General features: G+C 36.8%; 1 protein-coding gene and 1 long non-coding RNA gene across 3 annotated transcripts in view; one reads left to right on the forward strand and one right to left on the reverse strand.

The window, feature by feature from the left end:
* DNAH11 (dynein axonemal heavy chain 11) overlaps positions 1-25,258 on the forward strand; it is a 410,596-nt gene that overhangs the window by 95,316 nt on the left and 290,022 nt on the right. Inside the window, exons 20-26 of the mRNA XM_031665316.1 lie at positions 1,685-1,801; positions 1,897-1,983; positions 10,076-10,234; positions 11,150-11,233; positions 12,570-12,728; positions 15,565-15,687; positions 16,433-16,555. Coding sequence (XP_031521176.1) covers positions 1,685-1,801; positions 1,897-1,983; positions 10,076-10,234; positions 11,150-11,233; positions 12,570-12,728; positions 15,565-15,687; positions 16,433-16,555 — 852 coding nt within the window. The remainder of the gene's footprint in view (positions 1-1,684; positions 1,802-1,896; positions 1,984-10,075; positions 10,235-11,149; positions 11,234-12,569; positions 12,729-15,564; positions 15,688-16,432; positions 16,556-25,258) is intronic.
* Positions 1-25,258, reverse strand: part of LOC103882988 — a 134,594-nt gene that overhangs the window by 32,830 nt on the left and 76,506 nt on the right. The gene's annotated exons all lie outside the window — the stretch shown is intronic.

The following is a 25,258-nucleotide window of genomic DNA, read 5'->3' on the forward strand; positions in this document are numbered from 1 at the left end:
GCGTGAGCTCATGGATGTAACTTCTTCCTGGCTTCCCAGCCATGGCCTCTGAGGGACTCCATGGAATACTTAGGTTCCATGGAATGGAATTAGAAATGCAAAGTGAGACTCTGTACAGAGGGAGAATGCAGAGTTTTGATGAGAAGCCACAAGAGGGAAGGACAAGGGGGTTTAGAGCCCAGGTCCCTTGTTTCCTGAGCTAGTTTGGTATTCCTGTCATGTCACCATATTGTCTCCCAGCTGTTTTGATTCCATAACACATAGACATCCTGATAGTTAACACATTCTGTTGTGTAGAATAGTTACTGTGTGTGCCTCCTGCTCACTCTGACAGATTATAAAACAATTTAAATCAGAGAATGTGTTTTGCCTTTTTAGCACCCTGTTCGCCACACAAATAGTATTTAGACTTAGCACAGTGCGTTCTTCATAATTGGCAGTTACTGAATCATTCATCAAATATTTATTGAGGGTTACAAAATAGTCTTTAGAACCTTTGAGTTTTGCACTTCAGCTACACAGGTAGAGTTCCATCACTATGGGTGGTTTTGTATGACAAAACAATTTCAGTGTCCCAGGAGATGACCCAGAGGAACTGTGCTTTGTTAGCTGGGACACAAGGAATGCTTTTCAACAGTAATTATGCCCCATGCACGGCTCCTCAAAGAAAATAACTTGATTTTGTCCTATTTGCATTGTAGGCAGGGAGAGCAGAGTTGAGTTGGTACCTGAACTATTTATTGTGTCTTTTGTCCTACATAGAGTAGGAATTCACTTTTCTTCCCTTTGCCTCTTCTCCCTTCAAAAACTCCTAGTCCCCTAAAATAAACCCAACCTCAATCCTCAAACTCTCCAACAAGAAGGAGAATGTACAGAGCTTTGGGAGCTAGAGAAAAGCTGAGGATGAGATTGATTCACATTTTAATCCTTGCCCAGCATTTTCAAAGCATCTTTTTTTCACTTGCTAAATTACTAAATATGGCTGGCTTCCATTTCTAGTTGTTAGAGATCAACAAAGTCATTTCCAGAGCACTTTAATTTTATTCCCACAGCAGCAAAGCAATTGGGAGATTTGTGTTTATTTTAAAAAGATTTCCATGGATTCTGAGATGAAAACAGTTCTGGTACATGTTTTGGAGTTCTGAACCCAGCAGTGCCAGTGAATCAGCCTGTACTGCAGCCCTGGTTCTAAGCCTTTTCATCACTTTCATCCTTTTTTTTTTTTTCTTTTAATAAACTCATTATGTAAGAATGAAGAGATGTCATGGGTTAGTGTAAAGAAATTAGAATCATTTACCTGAGCATGGTGGCTCATGCCTGTAATCCCAGCACTTTGGGAGCCAGAGGCAGGTGAATCGCTTGAATTCACTAGTTCAAGACCAGCCCAGACAACATGCTGAAACCCTGTCTCTACAAAAAATATGAAAATTATCCGGGCATGGTGGTACCTGCCTGTAGTTCCAGCTACTGGGGAGGCTGAGCTGGGAGGATTACTTGAGCCTGGGAGGCGAAGGTTTCAGTGAGCTGAGATCATGCCAGTGCACTCAAGCCTAGGGGATAGAGCCAGACCTCATCTCAAGAGGAAAAAGAAAAAAAAAGAAAGAAATTAGAGTAATTTAATCCTATAGGGTTGATTTGTTTTAGGAATTGAAGTAATTTCTCATTTGTACCTTTGCTTTTGCAGGAATTACCTGAAAGATGGGAAACTACCAAAAAGGTCGCAGCAGCTGTCAGACAGGAAGTCTCGCCTCTCCATAACGCGGAAGTCACTCTTATAAGGAAAAAATGTATTTTGTTTGACGTAAGCTAGTTACCAAGTTTTTGCTTTAAGAAAGGTTTTACAACGATAATTGAAGTGTGTGTTTGAAATTCACTTTTTTTTTTTGCACTGATCAGGGAAAGCAGGCCGAGTTCAGAGAGAGATTCAGATGCTATGCCCCTCTTGGATTTAATGCAGAAAATCCATACACAGCACTTGATAAGGTAATACAGATCTCAAATATCCTATGTGCCTTAAAATAGCTACTTTAAAAAATGTAAGTTTAGACACAAAATACTGCCACATTTTGTCTTTATTTTGCTGTAATAGGAATTGATTTATTTAAAACCCAGTTATAAGCAATTTCCCCTTAAGTAAATTGTATTGTATTTCAAATCATGCCTCCCAAAACCATCATCATCATTGTATTAGGGTTCTCTAGAGGGACAGGACTAATAGGATAGATGTATATATGAAAGGGCGTTTATTAAGGAGTATTGACTCACACCATCACAAGGGGAAGTCCCACAGTAGGCTATCTGCAAGCTGAGGAACAGGGAAGCCTCTCTGAGTCCCAAAATCTCAAAAGTAGGGAAGCCAACACTGCAGCCTTCAGTCTGTGGCCAAAGGCCCCAGAGTCCCTAGCAGGCCCCTGGTGTAGGTCCAAGAGACCAAAAGCTGAAGAACTTGGAGTCCAATGTTTGAGGATAGGAAGCATCTAGCGTGGGAGAAAGATGGAGGCCAGAAGACTCAGCCAGTCTAGGCCTTCCACGTTCCTCTGCCTGCTTTATCCTAGCTGTGCTGGCAGCTGATTAGATGGTGCCCACCCAGATTGAGGGTGGGTCTGCCTCTCCCAGTCTACTGACTCAATTGTTAATCTCCTTTGTCAACACCCGCACAGACACACCCAGGAACAATACTTTCTATCCTTCAATCCAATCAAGTTGACACTCAGTATTAACCATCACAATCATCGTAGTAATCATACTAGAGAGAGTAACAACTACTACTATTTTTGAGTCCTTACTATATGTCAAGAATTTTGTTAAGCATATGACTTACATTATTTCTTTTAAATTCTCACAGTCTCCTTATGATATGGCTTATATTACTTTTCCTATTTCAAATAAAAAAACAAACTTGTGGCCGGGTACAGTGGCTCACACCTGTAACCCAGGCACTTTGGGATTCGAGGCAGGCGTATCACGAGGTCAGGAGATCAAGACCATCCTGGCCAACATGGTGAAACCCCGTCTCTACTAAAATACATATTAAAAAAAAAAAAATTAGCCGGGCGTGGTGGTGGGTGCCTGTAATTCAAACTACTCAGGAGGCTGAGGCAGGAGAATCGCTTGAACCCGGGAGGTGGAGGTGCAGTGAGCCGAGATTGCGCCACTGTACTCCAGCCTGGTGACAGAGCAAGACTTCATCTCAAAAAAAAAAAAAAAGGCTTGTATAATTAAGTAATTCCTTACAGATTTCTGTTAGTAAGTGACAGAACTAGGATTAACATTCTGGCTATCTAAACTTTTCTTTTTTTTAATCAGAAATTTTAAACACTATACCCCTTCTCTTGTGATTCTTTTACTTATAACTTTTAACCATAGTCAAGGAAGCCCATAACTTATACTTAACCCTGGACATGAAGATTGTTGAGTCATTCAACCCTAGTTTATAATGAGCAACTGTACTTTATTATAGTTGACTATAAGAATGAATATGGTGGGCAAAGAATCCAAATGATAAGTAATTCACAGAACACTTAAAAAGATGTTTTAAAATTTTGTTAGAAAAATGGTGTCTTTGTTTCTCTAGGAACTTTACCTAGCAACCAAAATAAGAAAATAATTGTGTGAAGTTTAGATTTAGGAGCTGGGCACCTTTCTGTGTTGCTCATCTAGCCTGTCATCCTGAATTCACTTCATGCTGGAGATAGTCTTAACTCCTTCGCCGCGTGCAGCTGACAGAGCCCTTACCTCTCTTTCCAAATTTTGGGTTGAATTTAGATTTAATTGCTTTAAACTTACTCAGAAAACACCATTCTATAGCATCATGTTGCCTCTTTCACTTGGCAGAAGGAAATTGGTTAACATATTCATCGAAAAGGGAGTAGGTTAGAGTATGCTAATATACTTGGTTTTATTTTTTATTTTTTTAAGATTATGTCTAAATTGCAGGTGGTCTGAACAGATTGTGGATGGGGAAACGTTTTTACTTGACTAACCAACATGCTGTATGTAAACATTTACTACAGTTATTTATTGAATTTTATCATGTTCCTGCTATACTATAACAGCATATAGTTACATATTGAAAAGTCAGAGATGCTTATGCTTGTAACTACAGGAATATTTTGAATGTAGTAGGGCTGGGTGAACTTTTTCTTAAAGTCATGTTGTTGGTGTATTTGTTCAGCAGACATATCTAATGTTAATCTAGTTAGACTCAGCGAAAGTCGTATGAATTCTTGCTCTGGGCTGGTATAGTGGACCCTGGTACTGAAGGCATCTCAGTCCACAAGACAGAAACCACTGACTTTCCACAAATAAGGGGAACAGTGCAGCGAATCCCTCCCTTTAAAATGAGGCTCCCTGGTAAAGTGCTACCATTTCTTCACAGCCAAAGATATAGTAACCATCTAATAACCAGCTAAATTAACATAACTGGATATTTCTTCCTTTCCTTTCCTTTCCTTTTCCTTTCCTTTTCTTTCTTTGACAGAGTCTTGCTCTGTTGCCCAGACTGGAGTACGGCAGCATGATCTCAGCTCACTACAACCTCTGCCTCCCAGGTTCAAGTGATTCTCCTGCCTCAACGTCCCAAGTAGCTGGGACCACAGACAGGCACGCATCACCACACCTGGATAATTTTTGTATTTTTGGTAGAGACGGGGTTTTGCCGTGTTGGCCAGACTGGTCTTGAACTCCTGACCTCCAGTGATCTGCCTGCCTCAGCCTCCCAACGTGCTGGGAATATAAGCGTGAGCCACTGTGCCCGGCCATAACTGGGTATATATTTCTAGGAATAATGGAATTAGTATACATAATAGGAAAAAAAATGATTAAAAAATAAATCAAAGGGATATTGACTTTGGAGATTATGGTAGACCAGACATTTTGAAAAGCCCTCTTTCACAAAACAGATGCCGAACACATACTCACAAATGTATAATTTTTAATCTGTTGCTGAGCTCACAGGAACATAAGACAAATCTCTAAAGGACAAGAAAAAGTAGAGGCAAATGCCAAAGCCTGTGCTGCTGTAGTGAAAATGAAAATATCAGAAGTCTAGAACTATGAGATTAAGTTTCTCATGGAGAAATAGAAGATGCTCTTAAGGGTGATACCCTCATTGGAGAGTGAGCTAGGGAAGGTCTGCAGCCTGCAAAGGAAGCCTATGAGTCTCTATGGGTCTTCACTAATGCTCAGAGTAGGGTGAAAAAAACAGAAAATGATGCTCTGGGAGTTTGTTAACATATTCCTGTTCTCACAAGGGTCTATGGTCCAGTTTTATACTACCCGTATGATTAAGGAATTTCTAAGCCAGGAAATTGAAATGGTTACAAGTATCTTCCTAGCAACTAGTAGAAGCAAACCTAAATCATCTCTGGAAAAAAGCACTCTCATTCAGTCTCTTTAGGGGGTCCAACAGATTAAGTTCAGTCAAATATGAGTCCACAATAAAACAATAAACACACCATTACGCATAAGAGTCGGTTGAAATAAACCACAGATATGGATCCATACAAAGCTTTAGGTATTAGAAGGAAATAAAAGATAATATTGAAAAAAATGAGCAAGTTCTCAGTTTTGAGACTATCAACAGTGATCAGTTGAATTTGAAAAAGGGCCAGATACTTATGGAAATGAAAAATGCAGTTGTGAAAAAAAATACAACTCAGCAGATGGGTTAAAGAGCTCATTAAAATTGGAAAGAGAATTAGTGAAATACAAATTACATTGGAAGAAATCACTTAGAATGCAGGAATAGGTGTAAGGAGATGGAAAATATAAAAGAGCTTAAAGGACACACAGAAAGAAGTTAGAATGCCATCCGGCTCTTCTATTGGTACTTCCTGGAAAAGAGAATGAACAGAATATAGTCTGCAAGACAATAGCTGAGACTTTTAAAGACTAGTTGTGATGGTTAAATTTAGGTGTCAACTTGACTAGATTAAGGGCTACCTACAGAGCTGGTAAAACATTATTTCTGGGTGTCTCTGTGAGGACACAGGAGAGACTGGTTTGTGAGTTGGTGGACTGAGTGGGGAAGATCCACCTGCAGTGCGGGTGGGCATTGTCCAATGGGCTGGGGGCCCAGATAGAAGAAAAAGGCAGAGGAGAGGCAAATTCACTGTCTCCCCTGGAAAAGGAATACCTTTCTCCTGGTCTTGGACATCAGAATTCCAGTGTCCCTGGACTTTGGACTCCTGGACTTGAAGCTACAGCCCCCCACCCTCTGCATCTGGTTCTTAGGCCTTTGGCCCCAGACTGAGGATTGTACTATCAGCTTTCCTGGTTCTGAGGCCTTTGAACTTGCACTGAGCCACACTACTGGATTTCCAGCTTGCAAATGGCTTATTGTGAGACTTCTCAGCCTTCATAATCGTGTGAGCCAATACCCCTAATAAAACTTCCCTCATATATCTATTTGTTTTTCCCTGTTGGGTCTATCTTTCTGGAGAACCGTGACTAATACACTGGTCAAAACATGAATCAATAGATTCAGGAAATTCACTGACTCCCAACCAGGATAAATACAAAGACTGCATCTAGACACATCACAGTGAACTGCAGAATACCAAAAGCAAAAAGATTTTCAAAGCAACCAGATAGAAAAGACTGGTCACTTATTAGAAATGATGATTAGGCGAAGGGCATGCTTCTCATTAGCAAAAATGAGAACCAGAAGGTAGTGGATGATGTCTTTCAATTCTACTGGGAAAAATTATATCTCAATAACAGTGAAATGAAGATATTTCAGGTAAACAAAAATGTAATATGTTTTCCACCAATAAACCATGACTAAAATAGCTCTAGTTATTTATAGTGAACCATCACTAAAATAGCTCTAGTTATTTATAGTGATGAATAACTAGTTTTACTCCAAACAATGCCAAATTTGGTTCTTAGAAAAGACTAACTCTGTGGACAAACCTCTGGTGAAATCATCAAGGGAAAAACAGAAAAAAAGGAAAATTAACAGTATTAGAATAAAATAGGGAATGATTGTACAGAAACAGCAGACATTCAAAAATATAGAGCACTATTAACAAGAAGCTTAAAAACTTAAACAAAATGGATAAATTTTTAGAAAAACAGAATTTACCAAAACTGTCTCAGTAAATCTGAGTAGTCATATAACTATTCAAACTTAGCCAGCACGAAAATAAAAAGAAAAATATTAACCAGTTATTAAAACACGGAAAAAAAAAAGTTTCAAAAGAGAGACTAAGAAGCCCTGATGGCTTTACAGGTGAATCTTAAGAAGCTTTCAAGAAACATCCCATTCACAAGATTCCAGCAACCTGAAGAAGAATGAACACTCAAAAATTATTTTATGAAGCATGTCTGATTTTTATAAAACCATAGTATAAGAAAGGAAAAAAATATAGATCAGTCTTTCTCATGTACATGTAGATACAAACATACTAAACAAAGCAATCAAATACCAATATACAAGTTTTCATTTAAGGAAAATAAGTTTCACTTAACATTAGAAAATCAGTATAATTAATTGCATTAACAAATTAGGAAGAAAAAATCATATGATTATCGCAAGAAATGCCAAAAGAACATTAGCTATCATTCAACATTCATTCATGATAGAAACACTTAGAAGACATTTTTTACCTAATAAAAGAATTAAACCTCTACGTAAAATACTATACGATAGGGAACATGAAAGTTCCTAGTAGCATTAGTAATAAGGGTGAAATATAGGAAAAGCCAAAATGACTATTAGAAGTAAAAGTGCATATTCATATAATGTAGTACTGTGCAGTAGAGGAAATGAGCTTCACACACATCATCGTGAATATATAGGTGAACATAAATATCAATTGAAACGTGACATATGTAGTAAACTACATTTCACAAACATAAATTTTAATATCTAGCATTTAGCAGTACATTAATGTGAAAATATAAAAATTAGACTATTAAATAAAAAATTAGGTTTTGTGGTTAAATAGTAGGGAAAAGAGGGATAAAATTGAGAAAGGCATTAAAAATTATTAGTCATATTTCTTAGGCTAGATGGGGAGCAAACTCATATATCTTTTTACGTGTATAAAATGTTTCATAATAAAACATTTTAAGGCCGGGCGCGGTGGCTCAAGCCTGTAATCCCAGCACTTTGGGAGGCCGAGACGGGCAGATCACGAGGTCAGGAGATCGAGACCATCCTGGCTAACACAGTGAAACCCCGTCTCTATTAAGAAATACAAAAAACTAGCCGGGCGAGGTGGCGGGCGCCTGTAGTCCCAGCTACTCGGGAGGCTGAGGCCGGAGAATGGCGTGAACCCGGGAGGCAGAGCTTGCAGTGAGCTGAGATCCGGCCACTGCACTCCAGCCTGGGCGACAGAGCGAGACTCCGTCTCAAAAATAAAAAAAAATAAAAAAAAAATAAAAAACATTTTAAAACTAAAAGAATTGCAGTTCTTGTTTGTGAAGATATAACTTGTGAAAATGAAAGCAGGATACTAATATTCTTTACATAGTAGGAAATGAAGAGAGCAGAGCTGGGGTTGGGAAGATGTTAGGCAAGGGCAGAAAATTTCAGGAATAAGTTCACAAGACTTCTTGTACAACATGGTGACTATAGTTAATAGCAACATATTGTATTTTGAAAATTGCTGAGTACATTTTAAGTGTTCTTACCATAAAAAGTGAGATGATGAGGTATGTGAGGTAATGCATATATTAATTAGCTCTATAGAGCCATTTCACAATATATAGATTTTTTTTGTTTTGTTTTGTTGAGACAGGGTCTCACTCTGACCAGGCTGTAGTGCAGTGGCATGATTTCAACTCACTGCAGCCCCAACCTTCCCTGGTCTCAGGTCATTCTCCCACCTCAGCCTCCCAAGTAGCTGGGACTACAGGCACATGCCACGATGCCCAGCTAATTTATTTTTATTTTTATTTTTTTGCACTTTTAATAGAGATGGGGTTTCGCCACGTTGCCCAGGCTGGTCTCAAACTCCTAGGCTCAAGTGATCCACTCACTATGACTTCCCAAAGTGCTGGGATTACAGGCATGAGCCACTGTGTCCGGTCTCGCAATTTCAAAGCATCATGTTGTATGTGATAAATATGTACAATTTTTATCTGTCAATTGAAAAAGAGTTGAAGGTTGATGGAACACAAAAGCATTAAGTATGGGTATTTAAAATTCAAAGAAACTGAAGTAATACAATTGTTGTATCTTGGGAGGAGGATGGGAGAAAATAGAAAGTGGAAAAACAAAGTCAAATCTTTCTTTTGCAAAGCCAGTAGTAACCTAATATAATGTGATCAATCAAGAAAGAGCAGCTTGAGCACAGAATTGGGAGTTACAGAAATAGCATCCGAAAGAATGAGAGTGAAACTGAAGGATTGCTTTCCTGCCTTGCAAATGCTCCTCTACACCTTGAACTTTTACCATGTGAACATAGTACCATTTTGTGAATTAAAGATGGAAATTAAGAGTTGGTTCATCACAAAAGAAAAAACATGCCAGTATTTAAGTTTGGTGTAAAATGTAAACTGTTCTGCATAGATGGCATATGTAAGTGAACCTTGATAAAGATAGTCATATGGTGATGTTTTCATACTGGGCTGTGTTTTTAGCTTTGTGCTTTATTTCACAAATTCTCTTCAGTGCATTTGATATTATTGATAATCTGTAGGGTATTTTTTAAATCTGAAAGTTTTAATAAACTAAGTCATTATTAAAAAGATAATTCATTCTTACGTGGAAGTTTCTAGAGCCCCACCTTTTGTTCCTCAGAGAATTCCCCAGTTCTCAGTACAAAAACCAAGGGGAAAAATTGTATTCAGAGAAGTCTGATGAGGAGGAAATTTTGCTAAAATACGTGTATAGGGAGAGTATTGTTAAGTTACTGTGTTTAATAGTAGTCTATTCTCACTTTTTGAGTAGCTGAGTTTGCTCTTCTAAAACCTTCTACATTTTGCCAATAATTATGCTGCAGATTTCTTTTTATTTTCCTTTTAAAAATCAAAGATTGAAATGTCAAGATAACCAGAACTCCAGAACTGCGTGTCTTCTCTTTCTCTGGCAGTTTGTATGCAGGTGTTTATGTTCTCTCCTTAGGCAAATCAAGAGCTTGAGGCCTTAGAAGAAGAAATGTTGCAGATGCAAGAATCTACTCGTCTTTTTGAAGTGGCTCTTCCAGAGTACAAACAAATGAAACAGTGTCGCAAAGAAATAAAATTGCTCAAGGGACTGTGGGATGTCATCATTTATGTTCGAGTAAGATGTGCTTTTTCAAAATCTGCTTTTTGTTTAGTAGTTCTTTTATATATGCAGTTTGTAGAGCCTGGGCATTCTGTTTGGGTTTTGTAATGCCTTGAAATATGTGGAAATTAGCTCCCCACCCCAGCCCCAAATTAGAATTCATATATCTCTGTTAGTGGATTATTATTCTTTGAATAGCAGTTGTTTTTATTTTTAGTTCAGGATGAAACTTTGTATAATAAGATAACTGCCTCAAATCCTTTGGGGAGATTGTATAGAATATAAATAAAAATTAATATATAAATATATATTACATATGTAGTCATCTGTGCATACCAACTCATGCATATACCTATGCTTATACTTACATGCCTGGGCATATACAAACAGACCCTTACTAAAAATAATTTGTATATGGTTAATTAAGTTAAAAACTTAAGTGAAAAAATAAGTTCTAGGGAATGAGGCATACTGCAACAAGCACTATAATCTTTTAAGGTAATTGAAAGCCATATAGAAATATAATTATAAAATATGGTCAAGAAATGGTTAATGAGAGTTTTGTTTATAATGGATGAAAATTTTCATGTGAAAGCTTATTACATGTAGAATTGTAAAAGTCTGTTATTTAATCTACTTATCAGTTTATTCAGAGTACACAGGATTAAGTGATAATGATGGTATGTGTATGGAATTTATCATCGCTACTAGAAATTAATATATCATAATGTTTTAGCCTTTAGTTTGACATGTTCTGACAACTTTTTTGTTTTGGTGATAGGGAAGTTTTGACAAGTGCAGTTAATATTTAAAAAATTGACTCTCCACTGGATGATAGAGTTACTGTGTATCATCAGTTTATATATTTTGCTGCAGAGACTTGCTTTCACCAAATGTTGTTGACACTTTTATCTGCTTTTGCGTTTTCAGAGAAGCATTGATAATTGGACTAAAACCCAGTGGAGACAGATTAATGTGGAACAGATGGATGTAGAACTCAGAAGGTTTGCCAAGGCGAGTTCCATAACTGTCTATTACAACAATTTATCTTTCTCAGCACCACCTCCTTCCATCTCCCCTAACCTTGTATCTGGTGTATTGGGCTACATGTACTTATTTACTTCTAACAGAGTGATAACAGACAGTGTTTTTTTCACCCTTAGTCAGTTGCACTTCTAATCAAGCCTGCCTTTCTGTGAGTGAATTGATAGAAGCATATTAGGGTTAATGAATTTATGAGAAGCTACTCTAATTATGAGCTTCCTACAGCTTCCTAGAACAGAGAGGAACATTATCAGGGCCAAGGGGTCAGGCTTCTGAAAGCTTTTGATTTCTTTACTTAGCAACCATAAACATTTTGTATCTGAAAAGGTACCTTTTGGTTCTGGAATTTGGGGCAACTAATAGGAGTATGCCACCTCTGGATTTATGTGGAATACTGTGATCTCTGTTCTTATTAATGACTCTGGTATCCCAAGGGAGCTCAACATATACAGAACTGAGCCGATTGTAATTTGGTACTTACTGGTCTTTGATATCTTTTCTGCATAGCAGTATGCCCTCTGAAGACAGAGCATCTTTGGATAAAGCCAGAATGCATATCAGTGAAAGGCAGTTAAAAGTGACAGGGCCATTTGCTTTTTTCCACCCCAGGGCTTCTTTGCTTCGGCTCCTACCCACTCTCGCCTGTATTTTCCCCTATATTATGCCAGTCCCAAAGACCCAAACTAAAATGTCCCTTCATTCTTTTGGATGTCATGGGGTCACATTGCCCTTTATTTAGTGCTGAGTTCTAGTTATTTTCTTATGGGTTTTCTCATTCACAATTGCTGATGTCGTTCCTTGGGCTGAGAGGACCAGCCAAGTCAAGGGACCTATTTGGCATTTTAAGATGGTGAAATATTTAAGTTTCAAGAAACAGGCACTCAAAGGTAATCATCATTCCAAAGCTATTGTTTAAATGAGTCATGTATTCCGAAGGAGATCTTAGTAATCCAATAACAGTCTGTTTTCATTTATTTATGTTTATAGAGGAAACATTCTTTATTGCACGTGTCCTGTGAACTCTGTTACTTACCTGTGTTTCCTCATGGGACATTCAGTTAGATCTTGTGAATGAGAAAGCAATGTATCCAAGTGGCTTGTACATAGTAGACTTGTAATGTACAAATGAGTGGATCCCTTTCCGTTTCTCTGGTTTTGGTCCTTGGTCTAGGAGTTCAAATGCTTTCACTCTTTTCTAATCCGGGAGTTGGGAAATGTATGTTTATTCTTCCAAAGGAGGCAAATTATTAATATATACTTGTTGTTATATCTTTGGAGCCAGGTTTTATCCTCCACTTTTCTTTAGGAAATTGGGTCACTCAACAAGGAAGTCCGCATCTGGGATGCTTACACAGGCCTGGAAGGCACGGTTAAGGATATGACAGCCTCCCTGAGGGCCATCACAGAGTTACAGAGCCCTGCCCTCAGGGACAGGCATTGGCACCAGCTGATGAAAGCTATTGGGGTCAGTATCCTCGGTCTCACTAATTGAATATTTTTGTGACTGTGAAGTGTTACTTCTTGGTTTGCATCATCCAGGATGAAGTGTAATTTATGAAAAGGTCTCTAGTCAGACGTAGGAGATCAAACTCTTTGAGGAGACCAGTGGTCTGGATGCCCAAGGTCCTAGTTCTTACTCCCCTTTTTTCTCTTACTGGCTATGTGACCTTAAGCAAGTCACTTAACCTCTTTCATTTGAGTTTTGCTTTTTAGTAATCAAATGAGAAGGGATGCTATCTGCTCTTATACATTAGGGGAATCTTGCAAGGAATAAGTGAGATAATATGAAAACATTTTATAGAGCTAGCCATCTGGTGAGATGGCTGCAAAGAATCTTTCTATGGAAAGGGTCAGAAAGCATAAAAGTGAATTTGTGGGAAAAAGGAATCCAAAATTGTGATTTCTTTTTCACCCATAATTCATTTAATAATGGTACCTTTTTTTCATGGTCTTTTGATGATTTTGATTTTATTGCAAGGCATAAAGTGGTTTCTCATGTGTCCATGCCACTTGAGCTTCTATTTTCTTGCCTTTCTATGTCTATTGAAAGCAAATATAACAACCTTATGCACTCTTCACGGAAGATGACCTTTATGAGTTTAAAATATATAAAAAGTCTAATATGTGTATGTTTTCATTAAGCAAATCAGGAGTTTGAGGGGCACACTGAAGAAAGACTCTCAGGATGTGAAAGGGGTGTTGCAGAGTAGGAAAACGGGCAAGGACATTGTGGAGAAGTGGGGACAGCCTGGGCTTTGTGGTTCTAACCCTAACACTTAGCAGCTCTGGGATCTGGGACAAGTTGCCTGTTCTTTATGACTCGGTTGGCCCTTTTATAAAATAAATATAATACTTCCCATGCAGGCTGGGTGAACACATTGGAAATTTTATATATATGTGCGTATATATACACACACTCACACACATACACATACGTATATATAATATATAAAATATAGATGTACACACATATATACACATATATTTAAAACACACATATGCATACACATATATACACATAGTCATGCACTGCATAATGACATTTCAGTCAGTGCTGGACCACATGTACTATACTGGTCCCATAAAAAGATACTGTATTTTTACTGTAGCTTTTATATGTTTAAGTATGTTTAGATACACAACTACTTAGCACTGTGTTATAATTGCCTGCAGTGTTCAGTAACGTGCTGTATAGGTTTGTAGCCTAGGAGCATGGCATAAATGGCATAGCCTACTACACACCATCTACCCTAGTTGCATAGTAGGCTATGCTATCTAGGTTTGTGCAAGTTCACTCCATAGTGTTCACACAATGACAAAAATCACCTAACAATACATTCCTCAGAACATATCCCCATTGTTAAGTGATGAATGACTATATATAAAGGACCTAGTATGTAGTAAGTGCTTAATAAATGGGTCTCTGAAGCTATTGTCACTATTGTATTTTTTATAGAGTCTTTTAGACATTGGCTATTTAGACTTTGTAATTAATTTGTGCATTCAGAAAATTTGTATCGAATCTTTGAATGTATAGTAGACTATGTGCTCTGCTCCCCATCCCCTTCTCATATTTCTGCCCATAAAATTTTGTCTCAGCATAGCCTCTACTTGCCTGTGTTATGCCTTTTTGCCAGCTAGAAAAAGTCGCCTGCACTGACAGACAATTTAGAAAAAGGCACCCTCCTCCAGGCTGTCCCCAGGACAGCAGAGCAGAGGCTGGCGTCCATCTCCATTTGTCATCTGGGCTGGTGTCCATGTTCAGTACACAAATTGCACAACTAATCAGGGTGGCCCTATTACACATCTCTGCTCGTTCCTTCTCAAGGGCAGACCTAGCTCCCTGGTCCCAGCAACTCTAGAGTGAGGTCAAAATTGATGCAGAGATAGCCTGGCAAAACTCATCTGGTTTTCTCAGGACTTTCCAGGTTTTAGCACTGAAAGTCTTACATCCCTGAAATCCACTTGCTAGAAACCCCTCAGTCCTGAGCAAACCAGGGTGTTTGGTCCTCTTATGCAGAGGGATGGATGGTACTGAAGAATGTCAGAGGGTAGGGAGGGGCAGAGCAGACAGTGGCAGCTTCCCAGAAGCAGTTCTGGATATTCTTAGCAAAAGCAGGAAAGAAAATGGCTTTCCTGCAACCCTGTGGCTGTCTCAACTCTTCACTTACAGGAGACATGAGTGAGTTTGGGTATGTCAAAGAGCTGAGGATGTCTTCAAGACCAAATATAGGGTAGGGAAGGGGAGTCAATGTCACAAGGCAATGTGGAAATGAGAATTATTTTTCACATGGTAAATATGAACAATGACACTATGAGTAAGAGTATTTTTTGCCAATGAACTGAGATTAAATTAGTGGTAAAACTAGGTTAAATCACAGAAGCAGCTGGGAATTATGTTCAGTGAATAGGATTCTTTAGGAAGAAAAGACAAATGAGCCACTATCTGATTCCTGGGATTTCAACCAAATTATAATAAATGAACAATGAGATTCTCTTTAAAAATGGGTTTTGTGGGCAAAGGAGCTAAGAAACGTGCTGACAAGGGAAAGATATGAAACAAAGAAAATAGGGTAGCACAAAAGTGACTAAACTTTGGCCCTTGCTTCTGGCAGGTGATGCCTCAGGAATTGTGAGTTAAAAAGGAATGTCTTAGATTGTCCACATCTTTCAAGACGAGAGATGTATTCAGCACCTGACTTGAGTATATTTTAGTTAGGATTCATTTTACCAGCCTTTAGGCAAAAGGAACCGTTAATGTATGTGGAATATAAAGTCTACCTTTTTTTCACCCCAATCAGGTCAAGTTTTTAATAAATGAAGCCACAACTTTGGCAGATTTGTTAGCACTGCAGTTACACAGAGCAGAAGATGATGTCCGAAGGATTGTGGACAAAGCAGTGAAAGAGCTGGGGACTGAGAAGGTAGTGTCCTTGGGCTGGGTCATTTCTACTTGGTTAATTTTGGGTATTTGCATAGAAGCCAACTTAGAGAAAAGTCCTTTTGATGTCCTGGGAGCCTGGAGAGATGAGTCCCACTTTGTTCCTTGCTGTTCATTAGGTGTGGGATGAGCAGGAACTAGGATCATTCTAAGCCATAGTAAAACAGGAGGATTGGTCCTGTTGATGATGATGATTATAGCAGAAAATACTTACATATCCTTAATATAAATAAAGCACCACTCTAAGTGCTTTATTTATATTAACCCATTTAATCTTCTGAGGTAAGTAATAGTATCTCTATTTTACAGATGGGGAAACTGAGGTATACAGAGGTAATTAACTTACCCAGATTCACACAGAACACTGAGATTCACATTTAAGGCGTTACCTATTTCATGCTGGCTAATTTGTAAATAATATCTACCAAACATTTAGGTAATCATTTAAGTCCCTTCTTGCTCTCAAATTCTGTTTTGGTTAGGGATGATAAACTCACATTCAATAGAAGTTTGATATCCGTGTGATGCTCATTCCTTTGATGTGATAATATTCATTCTTCAAACCCCATCGCTGTGAATTACTTGGAGGAAAAAACTGAAGCCAATAATATTTGATATCAGTTTGCATTTTTGAAAATCGAAAAATAATTAATTCCAGATAATAGCCTAGATGTTGATTCTCAATTAAATTTTGTGCACATTAATTAATTTATATTGTTGATTACTAGGTTATTAATGAAATCAGTCAGACCTGGGCAACCATGACGTTTTCTTATGAAGTTCACTATCGAACAGGCATTCCATTACTAAAGTCTGATGAACAACTTTTTGAAACTCTAGAGCATAACCAAGTAAGATGGATATTTTTATTGCACATGTTTTTTAAATTTTATTTTTATTTAACAAATAATTGTATATATTTATAGGGTGGAATGTGATATTTTGATACATGTTTACAATGTGAAGTGATTAAATCAGTCTCACATACTTAACATTTTTTTTTTTGTGGTGAAACACTTAAAATCTCCTTTAGGAATTTTGAAACATACAATGTGTTATTATTTATTATAGTCACCAACTGTGCAATAGATCACTAAAGCTTATTCCTCCTGTCTAACTGAAAATTTGTACCCTTTGATCAACAGCTCCTCTTTCCCCCTCCCCCAGGCTCTGGTAACCATCATTCTACTCTCTATGAGTTCAACTTTTTTAGATTTCATGTATAAGTGACATCATGCGTTATTTGTCTTTTTGTTCCTGGCTTATTTTGCTTAGCATAATGTCCTTTAGGGTCATCCATGTTGTTGCAAATCAGGATTTTCTTCCTTTTAAAGGCTGGGTGGTATTCCATTGTGTTTATATACCACATGTTCTTTATCCATTCATCTTACAATGGACACCTAGGTGGCTTTCATATCTTAGCTACTGTGAATAATGCTGCAATGAACCTGAGAGTACAGATATGTCTTCAGTCTACTGATTTCATTTCCTTTGGGTATATACCCAGAGGTGGGATTGTCAAATCATATGGTAAGTCTATTTTGAGTTTTCTGAGGAGCCTCCATCCTGTTTGCTGTAATAGCTGTATTAATTTACATTCCTACCAACAGTGCAAAAGGGTTCTCTTTTCTCTACACTCTCACCTACACTTATCTTTTGTCTTTTTGATAATAGCCATTCTAACAGGTGTGAAGTGATATCTTATTGTGTTAAATTTGCATTACTCTGATGATCGTGGATGATGAACATTTTTTCAAATATCTGTTGGTCATATATAAGTCACCTTTTGAGAAGTATCTGTTTGGGTCCTTGGCCCATTGTTTTGATTAGGTTACTTGGATTTTTGCTTTTGAGTTAAGTTTCTTATATATTTTGGAAATTAGCCCCTTATTATATGTATGGTTTGCAAATATTTTCTCCCAATCCATGCATTGTAGCTTTACTGTGTTGTTCCAATTGCTGTACAGAAGCTTTTTAGTTTGATGCAATCTCATTTCTTTGTTTTTGCTTTTGCCTGTACTTTTGAAGTCATATTCAAGAAATCTTTCTGTAGACCAATGTTGTAGAGCACTTTCCCTAGTTTTCTTCTAGTAATTTGATAGTTTTAGGTCTTACATTTCAGTCTTTAATCCATTATGAGTTGGTTTTTTTATACGGTGTGAGATAAGGGTCCAATTTCATTTTTCTACTTGTGGATATCACCTTTTCGAAGCACCACTTATTGAAGAAATTGTCTTTTCTCCATTGTGTGTTCTTCTAAATTTTGTTCAAAATCAATCTACCATAAATATGTAAGTTTATTTCTCGGCTCTGTATTCTGTTCCATTGGTCAATGTGTTTGTTTTTATGCCTGTACCACTATAGGGTACACTATACCCTTTTGATCACTATAGCTTTGTAATAGATTTTGAAGTCAGGTAGAGTGATGCCTCCAGCTTTGTTCTTTGTGCTCAAGATTGTCTGGGCTATTCTAGGTCTTTTGTCATTTCATCTAAATTTTAGAATTTTTTTTCTATTTCTGGAAAACATTACATTGGAATTTTGATAGGGATTGCATTGATTCTGTAGATCTCTTTGGGGTAGTGTCTTAGTCTGTTTTATGCTGCTACAACGGAATACCGCAGACTGGATAGTTTACAATGATCAGTAATTTATTTGGCTCACTGTTTTGGAGACTGAGAAGTCCAAGATCAAAGGGCTGCCATTGGTAAGGGCCTTCTTGCTGTGTCATAACATGGTAGAAGGCGTCACGTGGTGAGAGAGAAAGAGAAGGTTGAACTTACTTTTAAAACAAACCCAGTCATGATAATGAACCCACTTTCTTTTACATGTTTTTTTTTCTTTAAATTTTTTTTTGCACATGGTGACTGACAAGAATCCACTTTCTTAATATAACTAATTCAATAATGAGGGCAGAGCCTTCACAATATCTCTTAAAGGTCCCACCTCAAACACTGTTGCATTGTTGATTAAGTTTGCAACACATGAGCTTTGAGACACAATAGCAGGTAGTACAATAAATAGCAGGTAGTATGAACATTTTAACAATATTAAATACTGGGATAACTTTAAATATTGAATACCTTTCCATTTATTTGTACTATCTACATTTTTTTCATCAATGTTTTGTAGTTTTTAGTATACAGATACTTCACCTCCTTTGGTTATATTTACTCTTAAGTGTTTTATTGTTTGATACTACCATGAATGGGATTGATTTCTTAATTTCTTTTTCAGATAGTTTGTTGTTAGTATAAAAGAATGCTGATTTTGTGTGTTGATTTTGTACCTTACAAGTATGCTGAATTCATTTGTTCTAACAGTTTTAGGATGGAGCTTTTAGGATTTTCTAAATAGAAGCTTATGTCATCAGCAAACACACAATTTCACTTCTTCCTTTCCTATTTGAGTGCTTTTTATTTCTTGTCTGATTGCTCTGGCTAGAACTTCCAGTACTGTATTGAATAGAAGCATGAGAGTGGGCAACCTTCTCTTATTCCTGCCCTTAGACGAAAAGCTTTCGATTTTTTGCCGTTGAGTATATTAGCTGTGTGCTTTTCATGTTCAGCCTTGTTGTGCTGAAGTACATTCTTTCTATGCCAGATTTGTTGGGAGTTTTTAATCATGAAGTGATGTTGAATTTCATCAAATGCCTTTTCTGCATATATTCAGATGTTCGTATCATTTTGTCCTTTTAAATATGGTATATCCCATTGATTGATTTGCATATCCTTGCATTCCTGAGATAAATCCCATGGATCGTGGTGAATGATCCTTTTTAGTGTACTGTTAAAATCAGTTTGCTAGTATTTTGCTGAGGATTTTTAAAATGTATGTTCATCAGGGATATTAGCTTCTAATTTTCTTTTCTTGTGGAGTGTTTTTGGATTTAGTATCAGGATAATGATGTCCTCATAAAGTGAGTTTGCAAAGTATTTCTCCTTAAGTTTTTTTGGAAGAGTTTGAGAAGGATTAGTATTAGTTCTTCTTTAAATGTTTGGCAGAATTCCACCATGAAGCCCTTCTGTTCTAGGCCTTTCTTTTGAGGGGAAATATTTTAGTATCAAATCAGTGTCTTTACTTATCTGTTCAGACCTTTTATTTCTTCTTGATTCAGACTTTGTAGATTGTGTGTTTCTAGGAACTTAACCTTTTCAATTTGTTGGCGTATAACTGTTCATAGTAGTCTCTTATGATCCTTTGCATTTGTGTCGTATCAGTTGTCATAACTCTTCTTTCATTTCTAATTTTGAGTTATCTCCCTTTTTTCCTTAGTCTGGCTAAAGGTTTGTTGATTTTGTTTACTATTCAAAAAACCAATTCTTCATTCCATTGGTCTTTTTGTTGTCGTTGTAGTCTCTATTTCATTGATTACTGCTCTGATCTTTATCATTTTTTCCTACTATTGATTGTGGGCTTAGTTTGTTCTTCTTTTTCTAGTTCCTGAAGGGTTAGCATTAAGTTGTTTATTTGAGATTTTCTTGTTGTTGTAAACATTCATTGCTAAAAACTTCCCTCTTACAACTGGTTTTGCTGCATTCCGTAAGTTTTAGTATGTTGTGTTTCTGTTTTCATTTGTGTCAATATATTTAAAAATTTCTCTCTTGATTTCTTCTTTGACTCATTGGTTGTTCAGGAGCATGTAATTAATTTTCATGTATTGGTGAGTTTCCAAAATTCTTCTTGTTATTAATTTCTACTTTTATGCCACTGTGATTGGAAAAATACTTGATGTTATTTTTGATCTTCTTAAGTTTTTATCTAAGATTATCTGGCAGACTTAAAAAACATTTATGTTTTTTCATATGGATGCATAAGAGATGTTCATAATTTGGAGGTACATGTGATAATTTAATATATTCATATAAAACAAAGATCAAATCAGTGTAATTGGGATGGCCATCATTTTAATATTTGTCTTTTCTTTGTGCTAAAACTATTGGAATTTTTCTCTTCTAGCTCTTTTGAAATACACAATAGATTATTGTAAACTGTAGTCACCCTACTGATCTATCTAACAGTGGGTCTTATGAGATCCACTTTTTAAAAAAATTTTCCACATATGAGTGGGAATATGTGGTATTTGTCTTTCTATACTTGCCTTATTTCACTTAACATAATTTCCATCCACATTGCTGCAAATGACATGACTTCATTATTATTTTTATGGCTGAATAGTATTCTATTGTATATACCATTCTTGAATCTGTTAGTGGGCACTGAGGTCAATTCTATACTTTGGCTATTATAAATTAGTACTGCAAAAAACATAGAAATGCATATTGATAGAAAATGCATTTTCAACATATTGATTTTCTTTCTTTTGGGTATATACCTAGTAGTGGAGTTGCTGGATTAAATTTTTAGTTCTTTGAAAACTCTCCATACTGTTCTCCATCATGGCTATACTAATTTACATTTCTACCAACAGTGTAAAAGCGTTTCCCTTTCTCCACATCCTTGCCAGCAGCATCCATTGTTGCTTATCTTTTTGGTAAAAGCCATTTAATCGGGGTGAGATCATATCTCATTGTATTATGATTTGCATTTCTCTGATGATTAGTGATGTTGAGCATTTTTTTCATATAACTGTTGGCCATTTGTATGTCTTTTTTTTTTTTGAGACAGAGTCTCGCTCTGTTGCCCAGGCTGGAGTGCAGTGGTGCGATCTCGGCTTACTGCAAGCTCTCGACTTCCGGGTTCACACCATTCTCCTGCCTCAGCCTCCTGAGTAGCTGGGACTACAGGCACCCGCCACCATACCTGGCTGATTTTTTGTATTTTTAGTAGAGACAGGGTTTCACTGTGTTAGCCAGGATGGTCTTGATCTCCTGACCTCGTGATCTGCCTGCCTTAGCCTCCCAAAGTGCTGGGATTACAGGTGTGAGTCACCGAGCCCAGCCTGTATGTCTTCTTTTGAGAAATGCCTATTCAAATTTTTTGGCAATTTTTAAATCAGATTGGGATTTTGTTTTGTTTTGTTTTGTTTTGTTTTGCCACTGGGTTGTTTGAATTTCGTATGTATTCTGGTTATTAATCCCTTATCAGATGAGTAGTTTGCAAATATTTTCTCCCATTCTGTAGGTTGCTTCTTCACTTCATTAATTGTTTCTATTGCTGTGCAGAAGCATTTTGTCTTGGCATGATCCTATTTGACCAGTTTTGCTTTTGTTTCCTGGCCTTTTGAAGTCTTACACACACACACAAAAACCTTTGCCCACACCAATGTCCTGGAGCATTTCTCCAGTGTTTTCTTCTAGTAGTTTTATAGTTTCAGGTCTTAGATTCAACTCTTAATCCATTTTGATTTGATTTTTGTTTACATTGAGAGATAGGAATCTAGTTTCATTCTTCTGCATATGGTTATCCCGTTTTCCCAGCACCATTTATTGAAAATACTGTCCTTTCCCCAGTTGTATGTTCTTGGCACCTTTGTTGAAGATTAATTGGGTGTAAATGTATGGGTTTATATCTTGGGTCTCTATTCCGTTCCATTGGTCTCTGTGTCTGTTATTATGCCAGTACTATTCTGATTTGGCTACTATAGCTTTGTAGTAAATTTCAAAGACAGGTAGTTTGATGCCTCTAGTTTTGCTCTTTTTGCTCAGGATGCTTTGACTATTCAGGGTCTTCTATGATTCCATATAAATTTTGAAACTTTTTCTATTTCTGTGGGAAAAAAGTCATTGGTATTTTGATAGAGATTGCATTGAATTTAGACATTGCTTTGGTAGTATTGTCATTTTAACAATACTCTTCCAATCCATGAGCATGGAATATCTTTCTGTTTTTTGTGTGTGTCTTCAGTTTCTTTCATTAGTGTTTCATAATGTTTCTCATATAGAAACTTTTACTTTTCGCCTTTCATTTCTTTGGTTAATTTGATTCTTACATATTTGATATTATTTGTAGCTACTGTAAATGTGATTGTCTTCTTGATTTCTTTTTTCAAATGTTATCTGTTGGTACATATAAATGCAACTGTTTTTCATATGTCTACTTTATATCCTGCAACTTTCCTAAACTTGTTTATCAGTTCTAACAGTTTTTTTTTGGTGGAATCTTCAGGTTTTTCTAGGTACAAGATCATGTAATCTGAGAACAAGGCTAATTTGACTTCTACCTTCCAGTTTGAATGCCTTTTATTTCTTTCTCTTGCCTATTTGCTCTGACCAGGACTTTTAGTACTATATTGAATATGAAGAGTGAAAATTTTTACATTTCCTTCTTAATTTCTTCATTGATTTATTGGTTGGTTAGGAGCATGTTGTTTAATTTCCATGTGTTTGTGATGTTTCTAAGGTTCCTCTTGTTACGATTTCTAGTTTTATTTCATTGTAATCAGAAAAGGTACTCAATATGATTTCTACTTTCTAGAATTTTTTGGAACTTGTTTTGTGCCCTAAGATATAATCTATTCTGGAGAATCCATGTGCTGACAAAAAGAATGTGTATTCTGCAGCAGTTGGGCAGAATGCTCTGTGTCAGTCAGGCCTAATAGGTCTAGTGTGTAGTTTGATGTTTCTTTGTTGGTTTTTGAAATCTGGAAGATCTGTCCGTTACTGAGAATGGGTGTTAAAGTCCTGTACTATTATTGTGTTGCAGTCTATCTTTCCCTTTATCCCTTTAGGTCTATTAAAGTTTGTTTTATATACTTGGGAGTTTAGGTGTTGGGTGCACAGATATTTAATATTTGTAATTATTATATTCTCTTGCCTAATTGATTCCTTTATCATTATGTAGTCACCTTCTTTGTCTCTTTTTACAGTCTTGATTGTAATGTATTTTATCTGATCTAATTATAGCTACTCCTACTCTTTTTTGGTTTCTAGGTGCATGGTATATCATTTTCCACTCTTTCACTTTCAGTCTATGTGTGTCTTTATAGGTGAAGTGGGCTTCTTATAGGCACTGTATAGTTCTTTTATATTTCTTTAGCTGTTCAGCCACTTTATGCATTTAATTGGAGAATTGAGTCCATTTATGGTCAGTGTTATTAAAGACTTATTACTGCCATTTTGTTACTGATCTTCTCGTTGCTTTGTAATTCCTCTTTTTTACTTTCTTACTGTTTTCCTTTATGGTTAAGTGATTTTCTCTGGTAGTATGTTTTAATTAATTGCTTTTTATTTTTAGTGAATCTATTATAGGTTTTTGCATTGTGGTTACCATGAGGCTTAGAAAAAATATAACAAGTTATTTTAAAGAGATGACAACTTCTGTTAGATCACAAAGAAAAAAAAACTAAGGAAAAAATGAAGAAGAAACTCCATTCCTTCCCCCTACCCCACATTTTGCGCTTTAGTTGTCTCAATTTGCATATTTTAATATCATTTACCTCTTAACAGTTTGCTGTAGCTATTGTTTTTGATAGATTTGTCTTTTGGGCTTCATGCTAGAGGTATGAGTGGATTACACACCATAGTTATAGTACTAGAATATCCTATGTTCATTCATGTATTTAATTTTACCACTGGGTTTTATGGCTTTAAACAAATTGTTTAATGTCAGTGTTTTTCTGTTTCAAATAGAAGAATTTCCTTTAGCATTTTGTGTAAAACTAGTCTGGTGGTAGTGAATTAGCTCAGCTTTTGTTTGTTGGGGAAAAGACTTTAATCTCTCCCTCATATTTGAAGGATAAGTTTTCTGGACACAGTATTCTTGGTTAGCAGGGTTGTGTTTTTGTTACATTTAGCACTTTGAAAATGTCATTCCACTCTGCTGGCCTGTATTCTTTCGAGATGTCGCTTGTCAAATTGGAGCTCCTTTATATCTTATTTGCTTCGCTTCTTTTGTTACTTTAGGATTCTCTATCTGTCCTTGACCTTTGAGAGTTTGATTATTATATGACTTGGAGTAGTATTATTTGGGTCCATTCTATTTGGTGTTCTCTGACCTTCTTGTACCTGGATATTTATATCTTTCTCAGGTTTTCAAAAGTTTTTAATATTATTTATCTTGTAGATAATCTTTACTGCTTTTCATTCTTTTTTCTCTTAAATTTGTTAAGACTTGTTTTGTGGCTGTATTAGTCTGTTTTCATGCTGTTAATAAAGACATACCCAGGACTGGGCAATTTACAAGAGAAAGAGATTTATTGAACTTACAGTTCCATGTGGCTAGGGAGGCTTCCGGATCGTGGTGGAGGGCGAAAGGTCTGTCTCACATGGCAGCAGACAAGAGAAGAAAGCTGTGCAGGCAGACTTCCCTTTCTAAAACCATCAGATCTCTTGAGACTTCTTCACAGTCAGGAGAACAGCACGGGAAGGGCCTTCCCCCATGATTCAATTACCTCCCACTGGGTCCCTCCCACAACATATGGAAATTCAAGATGAGATTTGGGCAGGGAGACAGCCACACTATGTCATTCTGCCCCAGCCCCTCCCAAATCATGTCCTCACATCTCAAAACCAATCTTGCCTTCCCAACAGTCCCCCAAAGTCTTAACTCATTTCAGCATTAACTCAAGAGTCCATAGTTCAAAGTCTCATCCAAGACAAGGCAAGTCCCTCCCACCTATAAGCCTGTAAAATCAAAAGCGAGTTACTTCCTAG

Source organism: Papio anubis, chromosome 4 (assembly GCF_008728515.1).
Source record: "Papio anubis isolate 15944 chromosome 4, Panubis1.0, whole genome shotgun sequence".
In the NCBI taxonomy this organism is placed as follows: Eukaryota; Metazoa; Chordata; class Mammalia; order Primates; family Cercopithecidae; genus Papio; species Papio anubis.